Consider the following 23,521-nt stretch of genomic DNA (forward strand, 5'->3'; position numbering starts at 1 on the left):
GAGATTTTAGTTAAAGGTTTGTTGGTTTTTTATTAAAACTTGTGTATTTATCTTACTAGTGGCATTCTGGGACTTGCTTTGGATGACTTTTCCATTAGTGTTCTGGACATTGAAACTAGGAAGATTGTCAGAGAGTTTTCTGGACACCAAGGCCAAATAAATGACCTGGTAAAATGAACTTTTGATGTTTAAATAGAAATTGGCTAAATTCTGTTTCTTTTTAGGGTAAAAATAACTATTATCTTTTAGTAGCATTAAATTTATCATTTGAGATACTCAAGATAAATAATTTGGAAACTAATTTCCAAAGAATAGATTTTTAAAGAAAATTTAGAAGATAAAGTTTAATATTTCTCAAGGAGTTAATCCCATCAGGGAGGATGGGGAAAGTATAAATCCTAGAGTTCATCTTTTTCTCTTAAACTCTAAATAAGGCTAAAGTATACTTTGGAGAATGAATGGCCTATTGAAACCTAAGTATATCATTTTTAACTTAATATTAAACTAGGCCGAGAGAACTCATTTCTGATTTTCTGCATGTGTAACAAATAGTAGGAACCTGAAGTATATGGTATCTGGTTTATTCTAGTTCAGTGTTATTTCTTGATGATTTTAGTAAAAATCTTAATATGAGTACATAATTTACCAAGTGAGAAAATTAGTTTGTATTTCTTAGCTCTGAAATAGTTTAATCAGTAAAAATGTATTTGAGCTTACTATTACATTCTCATAATAGGATATGTGATATGATGTGTAATTTGGTATTATGTTCTTATAGTGGATATGTGATATGATAATTTGAAAAGTGTATACTGAGGACTATATTAAATATATATTGCTCTTTTTCATCAATTACAGACCCCTTAATTTACTTGAAAACAGGAAAAAACTAAAACAATATCTGAACTATTCACTGGCAATTCCAACAGCTACGTTTATTTATCCGTTCTCACACCAGAAGTCAGAATTTGTAATGGTTACCTGTTTCCTTAAAATAGGGGGAAAATGTCAGGAAATTGTGTTGTTCTGCAGATAGGAGATTGGCAGAACTACCCATTGACAGAATTTGTTGTGATAGCATCTATAGAAATGAGGGCAGGAGTGGAGTAATTTTGATGAAATTTTTGGATGCATTTTTGAAAGCAGTCAGTGTCAGCTTGGTCTTTGTGTTTCTTTCCTTTGCAGACGTTACTTTGACCTTGTGTGTCTGGATTATCTCCAATTTAGTAATAAGCTACTCCTGTTCAATTAAATCTATGAGGATTTATGACGTAACTTTGCCTTTGAGAGTCATTTTTCTCCCTCCTTTTTTAATGTGCACTATTCTGTAAATTGGGTTCATGGTACTTTAAGATTGAGTTTCCACTATATCATTGCAACCAAGTGAACAGATTGGAGTCTGCTCATCCCATGATCAGCTGTTAATATGGATGGTTATAATCCCTGTGGTGTGTTTAGAATCCTAGATAAATAATCTACCATTATAAAAATTAAAGTTTTTTGTTTTGGGGTCTTCTTTCACATACGAGCTGATCTAAGCCCCATATGTGCTACAGGAAAATGAGAGCTATTTTTCATATTTTTATATTGTCATATTATTATATCATATCATAAATATTATTTATATTTATATCAAGAGAACAAATATAGCTACTTTAAGGTAGCATAAGTAGTTTATTATTTAAATTTATTTTGAAATTCTGATTACTGTAGTTTTTAAATTATATTTTAGAAATTAGACATCATTTTAAAAGTTTTTTAACTGAAGCTACAAGTAAAAGTAGAAGTTATTCTTTAGTGACTTTAATATTTTAAGAGAATTTATATTCTTCAAAATCATTTTGAATTCTTAGAAAGTCAGTCTAATATATAGACTCTTTAGTGGAACTTCTGTTTCATAGAACTTTATAAATGAAATTAGGCTAACAAAATATTTCTAATTAAATGTCCTCAGAATAGCATTTTTATGCTAAAAATGTTTTGTAGTCAGTTTGTTAACTGTCTCCTAAGTATGAAAGATTATGGAGTAATCTTTTCCTCTGGAAAATTGGATGATACTGTTAACTTTTAAAGCTATTTGTAATTCGTATAAATCTTTAACTCTTACCTATATCCAGACAGTGATATATAAGAAATAGTACCTTCTTTTTTATAAAATAAGGTGGTCTAAATTTTACTCATGAAAACTATTTTTCATGAAGCCTGCATCTTACTTTCATTTCTTACATTCTTTAAGCTGTTAAATGCACAGACATTAAGCATTTACACATTATATATGTATTTTTTTTCTTTTTAATTTGAAGACTTTCAGTCCTGATGGTCGTTGGTTAATAAGTGCTTCAATGGATTGTTCTGTTAGAACTTGGGACCTTCCATCTGGGTGGTGAGTTTATTTTTAAATCCCTAACCTCTGTCAGAAGATTTCTCAGTCATTGTCTTTACTTGTAACTTTTACCTATAGTTAATGGTTGTGTCCCTTTTGAATGAGAATGTATTTGGGGATTTTTCTGACCTTACTATATTTTGTTCTTGGAGGATTTTTGATCTTTTAAACAGCAGGAAGTAGTGCTATAAAAGATAGTAGTAAGGAAAATGCAATCTCTCCTGCAAAATTGAGATATAGAAGTAAGTTGCATAAACTTTAAGAAAGCTCATTTGACCTTTTTGATACTCCAAAATAGAGATTAACTTTAGAACTGCAAACTCTGTTGAGTGTGTTTTTGTCATTGTTTATATTGAATTTAATTTAAAAGGCTGAAAACCCTAACTTTAATTTGTGTATATTGTTTATTTTCTGTCTCTAATATAATTCTCGAAAGAAGATGGTTTAGATACCTTAAAGTAATGAAAAAGTGTTTCTTAAAGATTTGAGTAAAACCCAGCAATGTTCAGAAATCTGTTTCATAGTCAAACTTGTTACAAAAACAGCATTTAAAGAGAAAATTTTCCTACTTCTGATAAATAATTTGAACAGTGGAGACCTACAGAGAGTGAGCAAGGGAGCTAACTTTATTGTTGAAAATTTTATAGGAATAGACACAGTTTAAAATCATATCAGTTAACAGAATTTCCTAGGTGAGTGTGAAAGTAGTGATGGAACAGTGACGTGTTCATTTTGACAGGAACATACCATAAAGAAAGATGGGGAAAGTGAGAAGGAAGATGGTACTTTTTAAGCCTCTGAAATACTCCTAAATAAAGCTCTGTCCAATTGTACTTCCTCTTTTCTCAGGAATTGATAAGTTCATTCCTGAAAGCAATTTGACCTTTAGAAAGGAAAAACCCTGATGTACTCATTTCCCTTTAAGTTTCATACAGGAATGAGGCACAGCTGTCTATCCAGTATACCTACAAGATTTGGAATATGCACAGCAACAGTGTCTAATGGGTCCAGCTCTAATAACTAGGGACCCTTGTCAACAGGTGTATCTCTTTTTCACTTAAAATATAGTAAAACAAAATCTAATTAGTTGGTTGTGTCTTCTGGCTTTAATTAGTTCACATAAAGTTGGTATTTCCTAAATTTTTTAAAAACCCTTTTTTTTTGAAGGCTACCTGAGGAATTATGGTAGTCTGTTGTTCCTTGAACTTTCACTGTCTTGTAAAAATGAATATTATAATTGAATTTCTTTAAAGTAGGAAAATTGTACAAGTAACAGAGTTGGCATAATGCCTTTTTTACTTACCTTTTTAGTTTCAGTTCACAGTAGGTGGAAGAGATGGGTTATTGTTCACTCGTACTAAATTGGCAAAATATTTTTTTAAAGTGGTAAAAGTTATCTTTGGAATGGAAGAATTAGGATCTGCAAGTAGCATTCAAAGCCACCAGTATTTGATTCAACCTTGGCCTTTTTGCTGAATTTCTTACTTCAGTAAAAAACTGAGTAGATTTATTTATTTTTTTATTTTTATTTTTTTTAAAGATTATATTTATTTATTTGACAGACAGAGATCACAAGTAGGCAGAGAGGCAGGCAGAGAGAGAGGAGGAAGCAGGCTCCCTGCTGAGCAGAGAGCCCGATGCGGGACTCGATCCCAGGACCCTGAGATCATGACCTGAGCCAAAGGCAGCGGCTTAACCCACTGAGCCACCCAGGCGCCCAAAACTGAGTAGATTTAAATCTGACAGGTTTTCCATTCTCTGATATTTTATTTTTAGATGAGCACTGAGACAATATTAAGTGAATACAGAGGGACATTGGGAGACACACAAGCAAGAAATGGGTCACATAGGGATTGTTAAAAGAAAATTAATAATTTGTACACCAATTGATTGAACCAAAATATATTTTAAAAAAGAAAAACATAGGTGCTTATTTGGTTCAGCTATGAGCTTGGAAAGCAGTATCACAACTGATGCTGCCTCATTGCAACTAAGCTAACACTTGGCAGGAGTGCCAGGTACTTTATATGCTTTTATTTTTGTCTTCCTTAATATCCCAATAGCTGTAGGTATTAGTACTGTTATTAGTCCCATTTTACAAATGAGGAAATGGAGACTCAGAGATACCATTTACCCAAGGTGGCATAATTTTTAAGTGAAATTTTGCTCTGATAAGCATAGGAGAAAGAAACAGATTTCCCAATAGTTGCAGTAATCAGCTTTTCTTGGTTGTGTCATGTTCTAAGGGTGAATTGATTTTGTTGATGTAGAAGTTAATAAGGAAGTGAAGATCAGTATTTTGTCATATGGCCATAGGGAACTGTTGGGTTTTTTGATTCCCCTTTTTTTCTAAATTTATTTATTTATTCAACAGAGAAAAACACAGCTAGAGAAGGAACACAGCAGAGGGAGTGGGAGAGGGAGAAGTGGAGCAGGGAGCCTGATGTGGGGCTTGATCCCAGGACCCTGGGATCATGACCTGAGCCAAAGGCAGACGCTTAACAACTGAGCCACCTAGGCGCCCCATATTCCCCCTCTTTTCAAAAAACACAGTTACCAGGGTAGTCTTTGGATATTCCTAGTTCTTTCTTCAGTAAGCAGTTTCATCATTTTTATAACATGTTAAATATTTAAAGAGTGAATTTACTTATTATATGGTCTGAAAAGTCAGACTATCTTTGAGCAAACCTTTGAGTGTGGCAACATATGGGTATATCCATCTGTTGTAGTACCTATCTAAAACAAATTGCATAGATTCTGAACAGTTTCCTGAAAGTGTTTGAAATGCTAAAAATATTCTTGTGTTTGTAAGATTCTCTGAGAAGCAGAATTGAAATTTTTATCTCTGAAATTATCTGCCATCCCCTACCATTACCACCTCTTATTTCTGGTTGTCTTTAATATATTAGAAGTTCGGATTGAACCCCTTTGGGATAAGAAAATTATAAAAGTAAATAGTTTAATAAAATTTTGCATTTTGTTATTCCTTGCCCTCTGACCTCTGCTTTCTGTGGACCATTACATGAAAATAGTTGGAATAGAACATTGTTTTGGACTTTCTCACTGAGGCAAAACCATCTCTCATTCTATTCATTAAAGATACCTTTGTAAGGTAATTCTCTCATTTTGAAGATTGAACTATCTAGACACTGTCTACGTTTGTTTAAAATATAGTCGGAAATTACTTAGGGGTATGTGGTGAGGCAGTCAGTTCAGCATCTGACTCTTGGTTTTGGCTCAGGTCATGATCTCAGCATCGTGAGATTGAGCTCCGAAGTGGGTTCTGTGCTCAGTGCAGAGTCTGCTTAAGACTCTTTCACCTTGTTTCTCTCCCACCCTACACTTATAGGTATGTGCTGTCTTGCTCTCTCTCTCTAAAAATAAATCTTTAATCACAATTATCATATGATCTCTCGATATGAGGAATTTGAGAGATAGGGCGGGGAGTCATGGGGGCAGGGAGGGAAAAAATGAAACAAGATGGGATCAGGAGGGGGACAAACCATAAGAGATTCTTAATCTCATGAAGGAAAATGAGAGTTTCTGGGAGAGGGTGACTGGGTTATGGACATTGGGGAGGGTATGTGCTATGGTGGGTGCCATGAAGTGTGTAAGACTGATGATTCACAGATCTGTACCCCTGGGGCAAATAATACATTATATGTTAATAAAAAAATAAATCTTTAAAAAGAAAAGAAATTACTTAATATTACCTGTGTATGCAGATCTCTGTGCTTGAAAATCAGATCCATTAGAATGGGAATTTTATTAATGTTCTCTCAAAAAAATACAATTTAGCCAGGACTTTTCATTTTGTGGGATAAGCAGAAGGCTAGATGGTAGTTAGGTCTGGGATTAAGCCTTTATTAAGCCATAAACACTTTATGAATTAATGTGGCAGTGTAAAATACACTGTATGTGTGGAAACCACCTTTCTCTGTTTGATGCTTTTACATAATCCACCGACACACAACAACTGTGGAAATTAAGTTTTACAAAGAATTTGACAAAATAATTACAGTATCAAGTAAAATAAATTTGTTTAAGCATTAGATTCTCTTTTTAACAGATTCTAAATGTATTAGGATATTTCAGCCCTCACATAACTTTTAATGAATATCAAACAAGACACAAATGGTGAAATCTGAAATTGTTGTATTTAGGTTCCATTTTCATCTATATACACTAAGATGATGTTTCTGCTCTGGGTTATTGGGATTAAGTGAATTAACATAATTTAACTGTCTCTGCATATAAGTGTTTAGCAAATATTTCCTTTCTTCCCACATCACCTTAATCCCTTAGGGAAGCCATTCCTCTGAACCTCCAAAGTAGGTTTGAACAGAAATCAGACAGGTTATTACTCATCTTTTTCCCCAAACTAAGAATTAAACAGTAGTCATTGTCCCGAGCACACATCACTGGGGATCTTCAGTGCTCCTTATTTTAGTCTTGTTTTCTTATTTTGCATTCATTATTTAAAGGTTACATTTTAAATCACTCTGAACAAATTGAGAAAGAGATTTTATCATGAACAAGTCAATGTTGCCACAGAACAGTCTTCATTTACATTTGAGCTGCTTAGAGTTGTGTTCCATGAATCACCAATGTAAGCATCCTCTGGGTCTGTATATACTATTGAGTTGTTTATTGTATCTTTACTTTCGGTTTTGCTGAATGTACAGTGATTAAGAGTTCAGACTGCTTGTGGCTTGGTTGCTTTCCACCTTGAACAGGTTCTTAAATCTTCTGGACCTCATTTTTTTTTTTTTTAAAGATTTTATTTATTTATTTATTTGAGAGAGAGACAGTGAGAGAGAGCATGAGCGGGTTGCTTTCCACCTTGAACAGGTTCTTAAATCTTCTGGACCTCATTTTTTTTTTTTAAAGATTTTATTTATTTATTTATTTGAGAGAGAGACAGTGAGAGAGAGCATGAGCGAGGAGAAGGTCAGAGAGCGAAGCAGACTCCCCATGGAGCTGGGAGCCTGATGTAGGATTCGATCCCGGAACTCCGGGATCATGACCTGAGCCGAAGGCAGTCTGGACCTCATTTTTTTTTATCTTGTAGTAAGGACAATATCTGCCTTAGAGGGTTGTGAAGATTAAATGAAGTAGACTCAAGTGCTTAGGGTACTTCCTATCATGAAGAACTAAAGAGTGTTAACTGCTGTTACATTTTTTTTCTTGAAATAATTTATTTTATTTAATGTGGAATTTTTTTGAGGGGGAAGGAGAGATTGAGAGAAAGAGAACAGGGGGAGGGGCAGAAGGAGAGGGAGAGAGAGAATCTTAAGCAGGCTCCACACCCAGCATGGAACCTGACATGCAACTCCATCTCATGATCCTGAGATCATGACCTGAGCCAAAATCAAGAGTCAGGTGCTTAACCAACTGAGTCACGCAGGTGCTCCTTAATGTGGATTTTAAACTTCAGTTGTTTTGCTGTGCTTTCCCATGGATAATGTATTGGCTTCAGTGAATAATGTAGTTTGCTGTTACTAAAACCCATATGCTTATCTTAAAGTATACGAAGTACTCACATTAAGCCTGTGTAAGAAGCCTCCTCTGCAAGATTCCAGTGGGTTAGACCTTTCTTTTTTTGTTTTTTTTTAAAGATTTGTATTTATTTATTTGAGAGACAGAGATCACAAGTAGGCAGAGAGGCAGGCAGAGAGAGAGAGGGAAGCAGGCTCCCCACCGAGCAGAGAGCCTGACGTGGGGCTCGATCCCAGCATCCTGGGATCACGACCCGAGCCGAAGGCAGAGGCTTTAACCCACTGAACCGTCCAGGTGCCCCAGGTTAGATCTTTCTTTTTGCTATTTAAATCTACCTTGTTTCATTTCCTGCCACTACCATTCTAGTTCAGATCTTTATTGCTAGGTTAGATGACTGCTACCATAATCTCACTATACTTCCCGTTCACATATATTCAACATTCTGATGGCAGATTTTCTTGTGAAAGTGAAAATTGCACCACTATCTGCTCAAAAGCCTTTAGTGACTTTTCCACTGATTAAAAGATAAAAACAAACTCAAGTGTTTGGTATTTAAAGTGCTATTTGCAGCCTTATGCTTATGTACCTATTATGTACCAAATCACTTCTTGCTTATACCCAATTGCACTTCCTCTTATTTTACCTTCACAGTTCCCTCAGCCAGGAAGTACTTTCTCTACTAGCAACATCCTCTGAGATCCTGTTCATTTGTAAGGCTTATCTCAATCATTTCATTCTCTTGAGAATCCTCTTTTGTGTCTCCTACTTGGGTGTGATCACTCCTCCTCATTCCTGCCCAACTTTTTAACTCCTCCAAGCGTTTCAAAGTTGTGAGACTGGTTTCCATAAGCTGTTTTATAGTTATGCTCTACAGACTGAATTTTCATGTTTTGCATATAGTAGGTTACCTATTTGGAAAATAGGTAGAAGTGCTCAAAAGTTTTTTCCATTATTTTCTTTCTCTTTTTTACAGCCATTTTATTTTATTCCTTCCCTTTCTTGCCTAAGCCTTTTTAAAATTTCACTGGAATAACAAAAATACAGGATAGTACTGGTAATCAGATTTATTTTAAATATGTTACATCTTCAGAATTTGTCCCCAAGTCAGTCAGCCAAAATGGTGTTCCAGAAAAATAGAGCATTTCCTCTAGTATTTTCCCTATTGCTAAAACTCTATCTTCAGTTAATTGGTATATTTAATGTTCTCCATCTTTCTTATTAAGAGAGATTATTTTTACATACTAATTTACTTGACAAAGCTCTATTAGTGATAGCTTTCTGGTATTGGTTAGTGAAAATCAAAAATGAGTATTTTCTTTGACTCTCATCCCTTGTTCTTTTAGCAAAGATATATTTTGTGAGTTATGTCCTTTTTTGGTAGAGCTTAAATACTTCATAACTTTGTAATTCATTTTATAGCCTTATAGACAGCTTTTTGTTGGACTCCGCTCCTCTCAACATTACTATGTCTCCTACTGGTGACTTTCTGGCCACTTCCCACGTGGATCACCTTGGAATTTATCTTTGGTAAGTTATTTCTTACATTTCTATTGTGGGTAAGGAGGAGGAGGATGATATTGTCAGAAAATCATAGTTGCTAACATTGCCATTTAGCTTTTCTTTTTTTAACTTATAAAATAGAAATTTCACATAGTTAGAGTTAATTCACCATAAATTTGTGACTGATTCAACATCTGCTTGGTAATTTAGATATCTGCTCAAGTGTGAAATTCTAAACCACATGACTGATTTTTATCAATTGCATTTGTCTTTTTTTTTTTAAGGTTTATTTATTTTAGAGAGAGAGAGAGAGAGAGAAAATGCAAGTTGGGGGAGGGATAGAGAGAGAATTCTCAAGCCAACTCCCCAGTAAGTGCAGAGCTAGATGCAGAGCTTTATTCTGGGACCCCAAGATTATGACTTGAGTCAAAATCAAGAGCTGACCCATTAACCAACTAAGCCACCCAAGTGCCCCTATCATATTCAGCTTTTATTTGCAGAAAGGTTAAGTGAATTTTGAAATACTAGGGAAGGGGAGTCCCCAGTTAGACACTGGCCTTCCTGTCACAGCTCGAGGACCACTTTATAACTTTGGCCAACATTTCAACTCAGCTTACCTTATCTTCAGAATAAGCCATAAGTATGATCAAAATCCTTTCTAGGATTCATTATAGTTATATAACTCTACATAACCATGGAAAGATAATAATGGTGGTGATGATAAACATGTAAGAGTTCAAAATAAATGGTTCATCGTCTTGATCTAGAAAAATTGTACCTATTTTCTGAGTTCTCATGTTTAATTCCTTTAGCTCTTCTTATTAAAGAAGAGAAGGAAATTAATCCTTAAAAATTTTATAATTAAAAATTTTATAATTAGATTTTTAGGATATGAAAATAAATATATGATATATATTTAGAAATTGGACTCTGGCCACCTTAATATGCAAAGTAGAGTATTTCCTGGCATTTAAGAAGCTTGAACAATCAAGACAAGAGAAGAGTATCTGTGGGATGTCAGCAGGAGTATAATATATTAATATATATATATTAATGTAACTCAGAACCTGACATTCCCAATTATTATTTTACATTCCAGATTATAATGTATGTGAAAGAGAATCTGATTACCCCTCTTTGGGAGCAGTATCTACATCTTGATGAGTCATCCAAGGCCATGCTACAGGGTCCAGTAGCAGAAACATAACTACTTTAGAAGACCATTCTAGAGAAGGGAAAGTCCATAACTTCAGCAACCCAAAGAATCTAATCAGCATATTCTCTCTGACTTAACTGTCTGACTCCATCTTTCCCTCAGTTATGATTTCTCTAAATGGAGATTGCCATTTGTCAAAATGATATAAATATATGGAGGTTATGTTATCTTATAAAAGTATTATCCACTACTGATCTCTCAAATATTTTTTGTATTACATTAAAAATAAAGACTCCATTAATAAATAATATTTATGCACAACTTTCTTATGATGACATCTATGACATGAATCAAGGCATTTTCAAATTAATATTGACTTTTAGATTTTTTTTTAACTTTTGTGATTGGAATCTGAAGCCAAGTATAAGATAGTAGTGATTATTACCAGTAATTGAAGTTTCTTTGAAAAAATCTGTTTTTATAAGTTTTAAAATATTGTTTGTATGTTTATTTCTCAGGTCCAATATTTCCCTGTATTCAGTTGTTTCACTACGGCCGCTTCCCACAGATTATGTTCCTTCAGTAGTGATGCTTCCTGGTACTTGTCAAACTCAAGGTAATCACAAAACAGTAGTTTTGAAGTGTAATATCATAAACCTAACTTGAGGGAAGGTAGAGTTTAATGCATTCAATTAAAGTATTTTTCTAAGTATTAGGAAATATTTTGAATGACTTCATTAATTAATGCAAAAATATAATTGATGTGGTATTGATAAGAAATTAAATAGTATACCAGTGGGTCTGGTGATGGGAGTTGTAGATAATATGAGAAAATGAGGAAATAAAGTCAATAGAGTTTATAAGGCTCTGCTCAGTGGACATGTTATGAAATACTAATGGATTTGGAAGAAAGTAAGTTCCTTTTTATATGATAAAAATCTTGTTCTGCATTAATTTGTTTTACCTGAAAATTTTTTGTTTTAAGATGTGGAATTATTGGAAGAAACCATAGAACCAAGTGATGAAATGATAGAGTATGATTCCCCAGAACAGCTGAATGAGCAGTTAGTGACTCTATCACTCCTCCCTGAATCACGGTGGAAGAACCTTCTTAATCTTGATGTTATTAAGGTAATGCTGTAGTACACTTAATACTGGTCCCTAAAGACACATTTGAGAAACATTTTCTTTAGTAGAGATAGCTTCCTCTACTTGGAGGGTTTCAGAAGCAACAGTTAAAGCCTAAGGTAGTAGAAAATATCATTTAGTTGAAGACTGTGTGGTCCAGTGTGATTATAGGATTCTTTCTCTATAGTAATTGACTTTGAGGGCACTGAGCAAAAGTATAGCCTGCAACTGCAGACTCATTAAAAATTAGATGTTTTAAATCTAACCTAATAAACTTTTTTGTACTTACAAAAATGAGGAAAAAAAGTTGCTGCCATGATGTGTGATATTTCTATTGCTAGGTGTTTGGGGACCAGAAGACTTTTCTCTGTCTTTAATTAAACTTTAGTTACCCTTTACCATTCCATACCTTACTCTGTCAACGCCAAGAAAATTTTTATAGCTTGCTGTGTTGAGTCCAGGCATATAACTTAATATGAACTTATCACTAGATTATGTCCCAAGGGCAACAGCAGTGGGAAAAAACCTAGCTCCTTTGTCTTTGAGGTATTTATAGTTTTACATGAAAAAAAGGATAATTATGGCATAATTAGTGTTTTTCAAAGTATATTTTATGATCCCCATTTGTGAGTAGCAAAAGTAATTGAAAAGAATAAACTAGAATAGAAAACTTTTAAGCTTATCCTCTGATAATAACGGGAAGTATTGTTTTATGAAACTTGATTGGATAGATACATATTCATATTCACTAGAGGTTATGTATGTGTTAAATCACATGCTAGGCCGGGCATAAATGTAAAGAATTGACATAGATAACTATGACAAGATTTGTTTTGTAGCTGATTACTTAGCACCAGAAAAGGTATGTATGTCTCGATTAAGGAAAAAGTTTTCACGTGTTAATTTTCCTCTCAGAAGTTAAATATGCTTCTTTTTACTTGCTCACTTTTTGAGAGATTGGATGTTAGCTTTAAAGTATGTTGTGTAGGAGCATAGTTGTATAATCTCTCCATCATGTTGTCCAGTGTGTCAGCTATAAAGGCAATACTTTATGCGATAGCTTTAAAAGCAATGCATTGAAAAGTCCAAGTAGATCAGTGTGTAATGGAGCAATCAAAATAATGCCCAATTAATTGAGATTAGGTTTTGGACCACTCTGTTCCTTGCTTAGATACAGTTTTGTTCTGCATAAAAACTTATTTAGAAACCTGAGTGAATGATCTTTACGTTAACATCTCCAATATTTTTATTTCTTACTGAATGGTAGAAGTTAGAATTTCTGTATTTGTCCTGTGGGTAACTTTTCTCCTTTTGGTTTTCCTTGTGAGATTAGACCATTTCCAGAGCCCTGTGGACCTGCAAAGGCCTTCTGTTCTTTTATTATTTTTATTATTAACATATAATGTGTTATTTGCCTCAGGGATATAGGTCTGTGAATCATCAGGCTTACACAATTCACAGCATTCACCATAGCACATATCTCCCCAATGTCCATAACCTAGCCACCCTCTCCCTACCCCTTCTCCCCCTGGCAGCCCTCAGTTTCTTTCCTGAGATTATGAGTCTCTTAATGGTTTGTCTCCCTCCTGCTCTCATTTGTTTCACTTTTTCCTTCCCTACCCCTCACAACACCCCGCCCTGCCTTTCAAATTCCTCATATCAGAGAGATCTTATGATAATTGTCTTTCTCTGATTGACTTATTTCACTCAGTATAATACCCTCTAATTCCATCCACATCATTGCAAATGGCAAGATTTCATTTCTTTTGATGGCTGCATAATATTCCATTGTGCGTATGTGTGTATATCTATCTGTCTATCTATCTGTATATTGCACATCTTTATTATCCATTCATTTGTTGATGGACATTCGTTCATCTGTTGATGGATCTGAGTTCTTTCCATAGTTTGGCTATTGTAGACAGAAAACAGTATGAACGTTCCTCAAAAAGTTGAAAATAGAGCTACCCTACAACCCAGCAATCGCAGTACTGAGTATTTACCCTAAAGATACAAATGTAGTGATCCGAAGGGGCACGTGCACCGAATGTTTATAAAAGCCTTCTGTTTATATCTACAACTCAGTGACTCTGTCCCTTCTAACTCAAGAACAGTGAGTTAGAAGTGTAACTGTGACTCATTCTGCAGTCTCCACCACCCCCAAGAAGGGCCATGCTTACCCTGCAGTTGGCAGTACCTTGTCCTGCTTTCATGTAGTAACTTTCTTTTATGCTGTGGCTTCACAAAGCCATGAGTATCCTTGGTTTTCTTTCAAAAAACGAATCTTGTATGATCGCTCCAAAGAATGGAAGAGGAATAGTGTAAGGTACAATTGTGAGTCTCCTAATAAAGGCAGTTTACCATAGAAAGGCTCTTTCATCAGATACTCCTGAGGTGGTGAGTGACGTGTAGCATATGGTCACCAAAACTAAATTCTGTCAGTGGGAATTCCAGTGGAGGTTTTCCTGATAGAATTTTACTAAACTTAAAATTTTACTAACACTTAACATTTTTATAATTTTATGATTTTTATAATTTTATTATATAATATATATTATAAATTATAAAATTTGTAATTTTATAAATGAGCAATAATGTTCTTTTGCTTTTTAAAAACAAAAAGTACGAAGGAAAAATCAATAGAAATTCCAACGAACTAGAAGAATCAGGGCTATTCTTCATAAGAAAATTTCACTGAATTATTTCTAATGGCAAAGTTTACCTCTAGCTCCAAATTTCTTTTGGAGAAAAAAAAAAAATAAGAAACTGTTGAGCATTTACGTAAGTTTTGTTTTCTAGTCCATTTTGTGAAAAAGATTGTAGAAGTTCAAAATTGCTTGTTACTTCTTTACGTAAATATTCATGTAAATCATGTTTGAGGAAAATGAGAGTTCTGAGAGCTTCTCCTGAACCTTGTCATTTTTCTTCTGCCTTATCAGCAAGGGTACTAGAGGTCTGCCTTGAGAATCCTAGTTTAAAGATATCTGTGATATTCATCAGTTGACATTTTATTTTGGCATTCAAATTTGAGAAAGTTTCATTCCTTCTTTTTACTTTTTGCACTTTGTTTTAAAATTGACTTGGAATTAAGTATTAGAAACTGTTGGCAAGGACTTATTAGTCTTTTTCGCTTTCTCATTTTCTCTTAATCAGAAAAAGAATAAACCAAAGGAACCACCCAAAGTACCCAAATCAGCACCATTTTTTATTCCAACGGTTCCTGGCCTTGTACCCAGATATGCTGCACCTGAACAAAATAATGATCCCCATCAGGTAAAAACCAAATTGGAGGATTCTAAGTATATAGGGTGTGTTTTGTGTTCTGCATTTGTAATTATTTATCAAGACCTAGTATTAAGATACACAGTAAATTAATGACAGCTTTTAATTATAAGCTATAATTTTTTTTGTTACACTTGTATTCTTGCAATAATGTATATTTGTTTTTGTTTAAGTCGAAAGTGGTAAATCTTGGAATTTTGGCTCAAAAATCAGATTTCTGCTTGAAACTTGAAGAAGGACTAGTAAATAATAAATGTAAGTTAAGTTATAAAATCTTTTACCAAATATCATCAATATACTTTATATGAAGAGAAATTGAATGATATATTAGCAGATTTTTCAGTAGCTCAAAGAAAATAGTAAAATCTTTAAAGGATTGAAATTTTGATTTTAATGTGAAATAATTTTAGCTTTTGTACTGTTATGTTAAATGAGTAACACTAAACTTGGATGAGTATCAATATTATAATTACCTTTTGAGAACATTTCACACTTTCTATATGGAAAATTAGTTATTTCCCCACCCCTATCTCTTTCTTTGTTTTTACTTACAAATACAGTTTATAATACAGCAGAGACTTGTTTTAGGTGATTTTTAGATATTCCCAAGTTATCCCAGTAAGGCAGTTTTAAAATGTAAATACATTTATTGTTAATACATTTAAATTTTGAAAGCTACAACCTGTAGCTAATAATAATAAATAATAAGAATTATAAGCAATTATCAGAATCACAGTCACTCTCTTGTTTGATTTGTCCTCTTATTTTTGGGATCCAAATGCTTTTGTTTTCATACCAGCATCACTCGAGTCCACCTTGGCAAAAGTCAAATAATGGTGCTGATGGGCCATTGTAGATGATAAAGAATAGCAAGATCGTAAAGAAGTAACTTGTTATATTTCTGGAGAGGCAAAGAAGAAAAGCACTATTATTTAGTGTAGACTGAAGGACAGAAAATAAAATTTGTTAGAGTTTTATCGTTGGTGTTACTTCTTTTCTAAAAGCTAAAAGCATAATCATTGCCATTATAATATCAAATACCTATTACAGAATAGTTGTAAGTGTATAGAATATGTATTCTTATGATGCATATAAATCAGAAATGTTTATTTCTAGAGAAAAGGAGTAAATTTGGGGTATGTAAGAATAAGGTGGAATTGTTCCTCCTCTTAGATATTTCTGTATTGTTAGTATTTCTTAATAATCATCTGGTACTTTAAAAAATTTTATAACAATAAAAGGAAAGAAAAATAAATTCCCCCACCTCATCCTATTCTCCATGCAACTACTCTAATAATTTGGTATGTACTTACAGCCTTCTCATATTTGTATTTGTTCTGATTGTTGTGTGACCATCTGATTGATGTAAGACCATCTTGAAGTGTCTGTTACTAGGCATTAATTAGATTTTCTTTAACAGCTTGAGCAGCAGGAAAAGAAAACTTAAATGCAAAAATTTTAGTGCTTTAAGTCCTTCTTATTGTATTGCTCTAATCATTTGTACTGATTGTTACTTAATTTGGAGTTCATTTTACTTCTTAACAGGAAAAAATAAAGCCATAGAAAGAATGTCCTGTGTAATTTAAATGTATGTTGCTTGGGTATGAAATGAAACTATAGTTTCCTAAGTGAAGTGATTGTAGGTAATAACTGGATTCTTCTTAAAAATGCAGATGAAGCTGCTCTTAACCTTCTGAAAGAATTAGGCCCATCAGGAATTGAAACAGAGCTGCGAAGCCTGTCTCCTGATTGTGGTGGATCTGTAGAAGTTATGCAGAGCTTCTTAAAAATGATCGGGATGATGTTGGACAGGAAGCGTGATTTTGAGTTAGCCCAGGCATATCTTGCACTGTTTCTAAAGGTAAGTCTAAAGAAACATGGTACTTCTCAGCTTGCCTTCCCTTAGGGTAATGTTCTCTGATAGAATTTTCTGCAGCGATGGCAGGGTTCTCTATCCACTTTGTCCAGTGTGGCAGCCACTTCATACATTTGGCTCCTGAGCACTGAAAAATGTGGCTAATGTGACTTAGAAACTAGATTTCTTATTTTATAGAAATTTAATTAATTTCAATGTAAATGGCCATCTTCACCTAGTGGTTATTGTATTGGATAGCTAAATAGCACAGCTTTGTAGTCTTTTCTTTTACTTAGCACAATTTGACTCATCCCCCTGACTTTTCTGTGTTACCCATTTGATTCGGTATACTGAACTATTAACTTTTTTAAGTCATTGTATTTTGGCAGTTTTTCTATGATCATGAAGAGAAAATTAGATTTCATGTTTATTTTTTGTTTTTGTTTTTTTCTGCTGGTGGAATCAAAATACTTCTATCCTGGCTGAAGGGGTTTCAGGTGATTTGTCGAGAACAGTTGTTTTTATGACTAATATAATGGGAGAACTCATGTTTATTTCAGTGGTATATTATATTGAAGGAAGTAGATGATGTTGACTTTTAGTATTAAAAAATACTTCCTCTATCCCATGAATATATAAAATGAGTTTTCACTTATCTTATTTAAATTTATTTTAGAAGTAGATATTTAGATGGTAGCATATAGGATGAAAAAAATAGAAATGCTACATATTTTTTCTATATCCTTTCCCAAATGAACTGCAGTTCCTGTGTATAAATTTATTTTAATCCTTAGATGTTAAAGTAGAGAGCCATCAATCATTCATTACTAATAGGTTCCAGTGAAAGGAGAAACCTAAAGAAGCACAGAAATAGGGAGTTAGTGTTAGAACTGGGACCTTGTTTCTAGACTTGTATCAAGGGATTCATTAGGTGGAGGAGAGTGATGATAACTTTCAGTTCTACTAAGGGAGAGACAGACAGTACCATAAAGGAACTCACAATAAAGTTTGATAGAGGATGGGGCGCCTGGGTGGCTCAGTGGGTTAAGCCGCTGCCTTCGGCTCAGGTCATAATCTCAGAGTCCTGGGATCGAGTCCCGCGTCGGGCTCTCTGCTCAGCAGGGAGCCTGCTTCCCTCTCTCTCTCTCTCTGTCTGCCTCTCCATCTACTTGTGATTTCTCTGTCAAATAAATAAATAAAATCTTTAAAAAAAAAAAAAAAAAAGTTTGATAGAGGAGAGGGAAATGGGAACTAGTAATAAGCCAGCATCTAAGGAAGTAATATTCATAGTAGTATCTTACGATGTTCCTTGGTAAGAAGGTTGAATCTAGAAAAAACAAAATTTTAACTTTCTTAAATATTATAATATTTTTTTATTTCAGTTACACCTTAAAATGCTTCCTTCAGAGCCAGTACTTCTAGAAGAAATGACGAAGTTGTCATCACAGGTGGAAGAAAACTGGATCCATTTACAGTCACTCTTCAATCAAAGCATGTGTATTTTGAATTACATAAAAAGTGCTTTGTTATAAAGATAAATTTAAGTGACTAAGACTTTTATATTAAATGGGTTCAGTTTAACTCATACCTTGTTTTCCAAGTTTCACTGTGAAAAGAAAATAAATGCCAGCACTACTAACTAGTAGTCATTCTTCACTTTAAATCCTAAATATTTTCTTGAAATAAAATTATACTTGCCTTTTGTTTTAAAGATTTATAGAATCTACTCAAATGACTTATTTTCTGAGTCACTTCACATCAGTTACTTGTATATGACTGAAATGTTGTCATCAGCTCCTATTTTTTGAATACCTGTAATGTAAGAGATGTTAGGTGTTTCTTGTAAAATATTGCTGAATTGAAGACAAAACTGATATGTGATACAGTTATAAGAGGGCCTTCATGATATGAAATAAAAAGGTATGTTTCCTTCCTTGGTGGCCTTTGATGAAAACATGGTCATTGAGCATTGACTCAGACTTTAGTGCACCCCTCTTATAATGCGGAAGAGGAATTAGCTAAGGTCATTTTGGGATCTCAGTGACAGATAAGGTTTATAACACCACCCTGGTGTTCTCTCCACTGGAGCCTTTCTAAAGGAACTTGCTATTTTATAAGGAAGGTGAATTGCTGTAGGAGACAGCTGAATGGCCTAGGATAGGGGAGGGAAATTCTAAATTCCATTGAAGATACCCTTCAGAGTGTATCTTCCTTACTGATGCCTTTTTATTTGGAAGAAACTACTGCCTGTATACTTTTCTCTCCTAACCATTGTGGAAACAGAAAGCTCTGGCGGTTTCTCTTAGTGTTTTCATGATTTGAGACTTGAGCAAATATGAATTAAAAATAAACAATTCCTCTACCTGGAAAAGTGTTGGGAGGTCATCATGGAAGCTGCTTTGCCTCCTGTGTATGTCCCCTTTCCTTGCTACTAAAAAAAGGCTTTCAAGGATATAGCTAAGGTCACAAATGAGTGAATAAACTTCCAGTCTTTGTACCTGTTAACTGAAGCCCCCTCAATATGAGAGGTTGATAGAGGACTTTGTGGTGGGATTATGCTATCACAAATGCAAACAGTTTCCTAAATAGGAGCAGAAAAAAGCAAGGGACAATTGCTACTTACGTGTTAGGTCTTTAAGATACAATGCAATATGACTGCTTTGGTGTTCTCTTTGCTCTGTTCTTGTAGAGGTGAGAGAAACCATACTGCTACAGGCAATTTATATAATAATTGGAAGCCAAATTGATAATGGATGTGGTAATATTTTTAAAGTTTAATCTACATTATAAAAAGTAATTCTAAGAACAGACCTCTAAAAACAATTTTTAGTTTATACGTTCAAAAGTAATGTTATTCATAAAATGTAACTGATTGTATATGAATGCCAATATCATTTTCATTAGAATTAAGCTTTTACTGCATAATCTCCAGAAAAAACAGTCCTTACAAGGAGTTGATCATTGATAATTTTAGTTGGTTGGGCAACTGTCTTCAGCTTGGGTCATGATCCCGGAGACCCGTGTTGGAGTCCCACATTGGGCTCCCTGCTCAGTGGGGAGTCTGCTTCTCCCTCTGGCCCTCCCACGTCTCATGCTCTCTCTCTCTCTTAGATTCTTTCTCTCTCACATTCTTTCTCAAATAAATAATCTTTTTTTAAAGAAAGTGTATAACCTTAACTATTGACTGAAATGTAAATGCCTTAAGTCTAACTTTAAAAATTATATTCCTCTCCGCCCCAATACTAAATTCTTAAGATATGGCAAAATTTTAGTATATACTCATGTACCATGTGAATGTTAATAAATAACTAAACAAAATAATAAGAACTCTAAACTGATAATTGTATTGCTTTTACAAATCTTGAACTGAATTTACCTCTTTTAAATGAGAATATAGGAGTTGAATGTATTGTTTCTGTTGGAGGTATCTTTGTATAGTAGTAGCATCATTTTGGCAGGTAGTCTTCCAGAACCTCTCCTTTATGTTTACATCAAGGAAAGAAGGAAGAAAGAAAGAAATACAAAGAATAATTTTGAGTGTATATTTTTTCTTAAAATGTATCATTATCTTTCTTTTTTTTTTTTTTAAGATTTTATTTATTTCTTAGAGAGAGACACAGCGAGAGAGGGAACATAAGCTGGGAGAGTGGGAGAGGGAGAGGCAGGCCTCCCACTGAGCGGGATGCCCAGTGTGGGGCTTGATCCCAGGTCCCTGGGATCATGACCTGAGCTGAAGGCAGACGCTTAACCATCTGAGCCAGCCAGGCACCCCAAAATGTATCATTTTCTGCATACTGCTTTTTCTTTACATTTGAAATTACAAATTTATTATTTGTAATTTGACTACATCAGAAATAAATATTTTTGGCAGTCACCTTCAATGCTAATATCCTCCCTATAAGTACCAATTGTTAACTTTCACCTAGACCTTTGTCTATGCATGTATATACATGGCGTATATAAACATAGAAAATAAAATGTATAGTTTTAATTTTTACATATATGCATATCATTCCACAACTTTTCTATTTGGCTTATTTCAGTATAATCACACCTAATCTCTGTACTTTTGTTAAAAAAAAAAAAATCATTCCATAATCTATTTATCCTAAAATGGACACTTAAGAGAGTTTCCTTCCCCACTCCCTAATTACAAATACTGCTAAAGAACATCATCCTGTGTGACTCTATCTGCATAAAAGGATTTCTCTGTAGTACATACTTAGGTTTTGAATTCTGGACCAGAGTTAGGCAGTTTTAAAAAGATACTTCAGTTGGCTTCCAAAATGGCTATTACCAACTTACAGTTTCTCAGCAATGAATGAATACCGGTTCCCCATATCATTAAGGACATTTGATACTAGATTTTAAAAATTTTTTAATGAATAAAATATTTTTTTGTTTTAATTAAAAACTCTGGCACTAGTAATAATTGGCATCTTTTCATATGTTTATTTTAGATCTTTTTTTTATATTTGTGAATTGCTTTTTCCCAGTATGGCTCATTTTTCTGTTGAATGATTTGTCTTTATTAATTTTTGTTAGTTTTTCATATAGTACAGGTATTAGTCTTTTATATCTGTTACCAGTGTTTACTCAGTCACTTGTATTTGACATACATGGTATCTCTTCTTAATAAATGTTTTATATTTCTATATATTCAAATTGATAAATTTTTATGACTTATTCCAAAATATGAAGTATTCTAAGACATTTATTATGTATGCGTCCAGCGAGATCTTCATCAAGAATTGATTTTTGTGGGGCTACTGGCTGGCTCAGTAGGTGAAATACTCTGCCTTCGGCTCAGGTCATGATCCCAGCCACATCGGGCTCTCAGCTCAGCAGGCAGCCTGCTTCCTCCTCTCTCTCTGCCTGCTTGTGATCTCTGTCAAATAAATAAAATCTTTAAAGAATAAAAAGAATTGATTTTTGTGAAGAGTAAGGTCTAGAGCTACTTTTATTTAGAAGTTCGGAAGCCATTTATTGAAGTCTACTCTTACTGTTTTGAAATGCTGTTTTATTATGTGCTAAATTCTTTAATTGAGGTATTTGATATCCCAAATAAATAATATTCATTTGATTCTAGTTTTGTGGTGTTTGGATCAGGTTTGGTAGACGTAACACCATCCTAATGTTTTTCCCCCAAATTTCTTGACTGTTGGTGAACATATCTTGAAGTTATGTTTTTGGTTGTGCTAAATTCACAGGATTTGGAGAAATTTACAATGGTATTTCTCTTTAAGAACAAGCTAGGTCTTCATTACGCTAAAGCTTTTGTAGGCTTGGTTTCATAAGATATCTTTATATCATCATACATTTTTTGCAATTTATTTCTGGACATTTAGTTTTTGTTGCTATAGTAAAATGTACCTTTTTTCTAATGTATTTTATAATTGGTCATTGCTGTCACAGTAAAAGCAATTTGATTTTTATATGCTAATCTGTTAATGCAGTCGAACTCTTAAAAGTTTGTTGACATATCCTTACCTAAAAAATCCAAAAGAAGTCCATCTTTGGCAGTTGGTGAGTCTTTTATTTCCTATACAATATTCATGTTTTATTTGATTGTTTTTAGGATTGGTTTAGCTATGGTCTGGCCCAGAAGGTTGAATACTAGCGATGTGTAACAAATATTTGCTTTGTTACACATTTTAGTGAAAATGCTTTTAATGTTCCACCGTTAAGGATAATATATGCTCTGAATTTCTGGTAGATATCCTTTGTTAAATTCTATTTTATTAATTTTCTACTTAAAAAATTAGGAAGTATAAAATTTTATCAAGTGATTTTTCAGCATATATTGGAGGATCAGGATGTGCTTTAATGGGTATAATTTGAATTTTGTTCAAAGATTTCTAACATTAAGTTATTTTTATTGGGATAGAACTGTTTATAAGTAAGATGAAACTGATGCATTTTTTTTCTGTTTCATAGAGTTATTGATCCTTGTGTTTTGTTTTTTGGGTATTTTTTTGTTTGGTTGGTTTTTTTTTAATCTTTACACCCATCGGTCTCAAACTTATGACCCTGAGATCAAGTCACATGCTATACTGACTGAGCCAGGCAGGTGCCCCTATCCTTGATATATTTTTAAAACTTGTTTAATCAGAGATGGCTGGGTGGCTCAGTCAGTTAAGCATTTGTCTTCAGCTCAGGTCATGATCCTGGGGTCCTGGGATCAAGTGCTGCATTGGGCGCCTTGCTTAGCGAAGAGCCTGCTTTTTCCTCTGCCTGCTGCTTCCCCTACTTGTGCTCTCTCTCTCTCACACACACACACAAATAAATAAAATCTTAAAAAAAAAAAACAAATACTTGCTTAACCAAAGGGAAAAAAAAGTCTTTGTTGAGATTTTTCCTATTTAGTTTTTTTCCGTGGTTACTAAACTAATTCGTCTCTCCTCAAGCCAGTATTGGTAAATTATATTTTCCTTACAAATCATGACTTTAATCTAGATTTTGAAATTTATTAGTGTAAGCTATATAAGGGTTATGCTTTTTTTATTAACATATAATGTATTATTTGCCCCAGGGGTACAGGTCTGTGAATTGTCAGGCTTACACACTCACAGCACTCACCATATCACATACCCTGCCCAATGTCCATAACCCAACCACCCTCTCCACAGGGTTATGCCTTTTTATTCATTGTTTGGTTGCAAGTGACAGAGATCCAACTCATACATAGGACTCTACAAAGTCCAGGGATAATACTGGC

At 33.9% G+C, this 23,521-nt stretch overlaps 1 protein-coding gene across 1 annotated transcript in view; it reads left to right on the forward strand.

Moving 5' to 3' along the window:
* Positions 1–19,188, forward strand: part of WDR36 (WD repeat domain 36) — a 43,400-nt gene extending 24,212 nt beyond the window's left edge. The window contains exons 15-23 of the mRNA XM_059175641.1: positions 60–168; positions 2,304–2,383; positions 9,302–9,409; positions 11,057–11,154; positions 11,524–11,669; positions 14,820–14,939; positions 15,122–15,203; positions 16,622–16,809; positions 18,186–19,188. Of these exons, the coding sequence (XP_059031624.1) occupies positions 60–168; positions 2,304–2,383; positions 9,302–9,409; positions 11,057–11,154; positions 11,524–11,669; positions 14,820–14,939; positions 15,122–15,203; positions 16,622–16,809; positions 18,186–18,335 (1,081 nt within the window). The 3' untranslated portion in view covers positions 18,336–19,188. The remainder of the gene's footprint in view (positions 1–59; positions 169–2,303; positions 2,384–9,301; positions 9,410–11,056; positions 11,155–11,523; positions 11,670–14,819; positions 14,940–15,121; positions 15,204–16,621; positions 16,810–18,185) is intronic.
* The last annotated feature ends 4,333 nt before the right edge of the window (positions 19,189–23,521 follow it).

The sequence above is a fragment of the Mustela lutreola genome, chromosome 5, assembly GCF_030435805.1.
Source record: "Mustela lutreola isolate mMusLut2 chromosome 5, mMusLut2.pri, whole genome shotgun sequence".
Lineage (NCBI taxonomy): Eukaryota > Metazoa > Chordata > Mammalia > Carnivora > Mustelidae > Mustela > Mustela lutreola.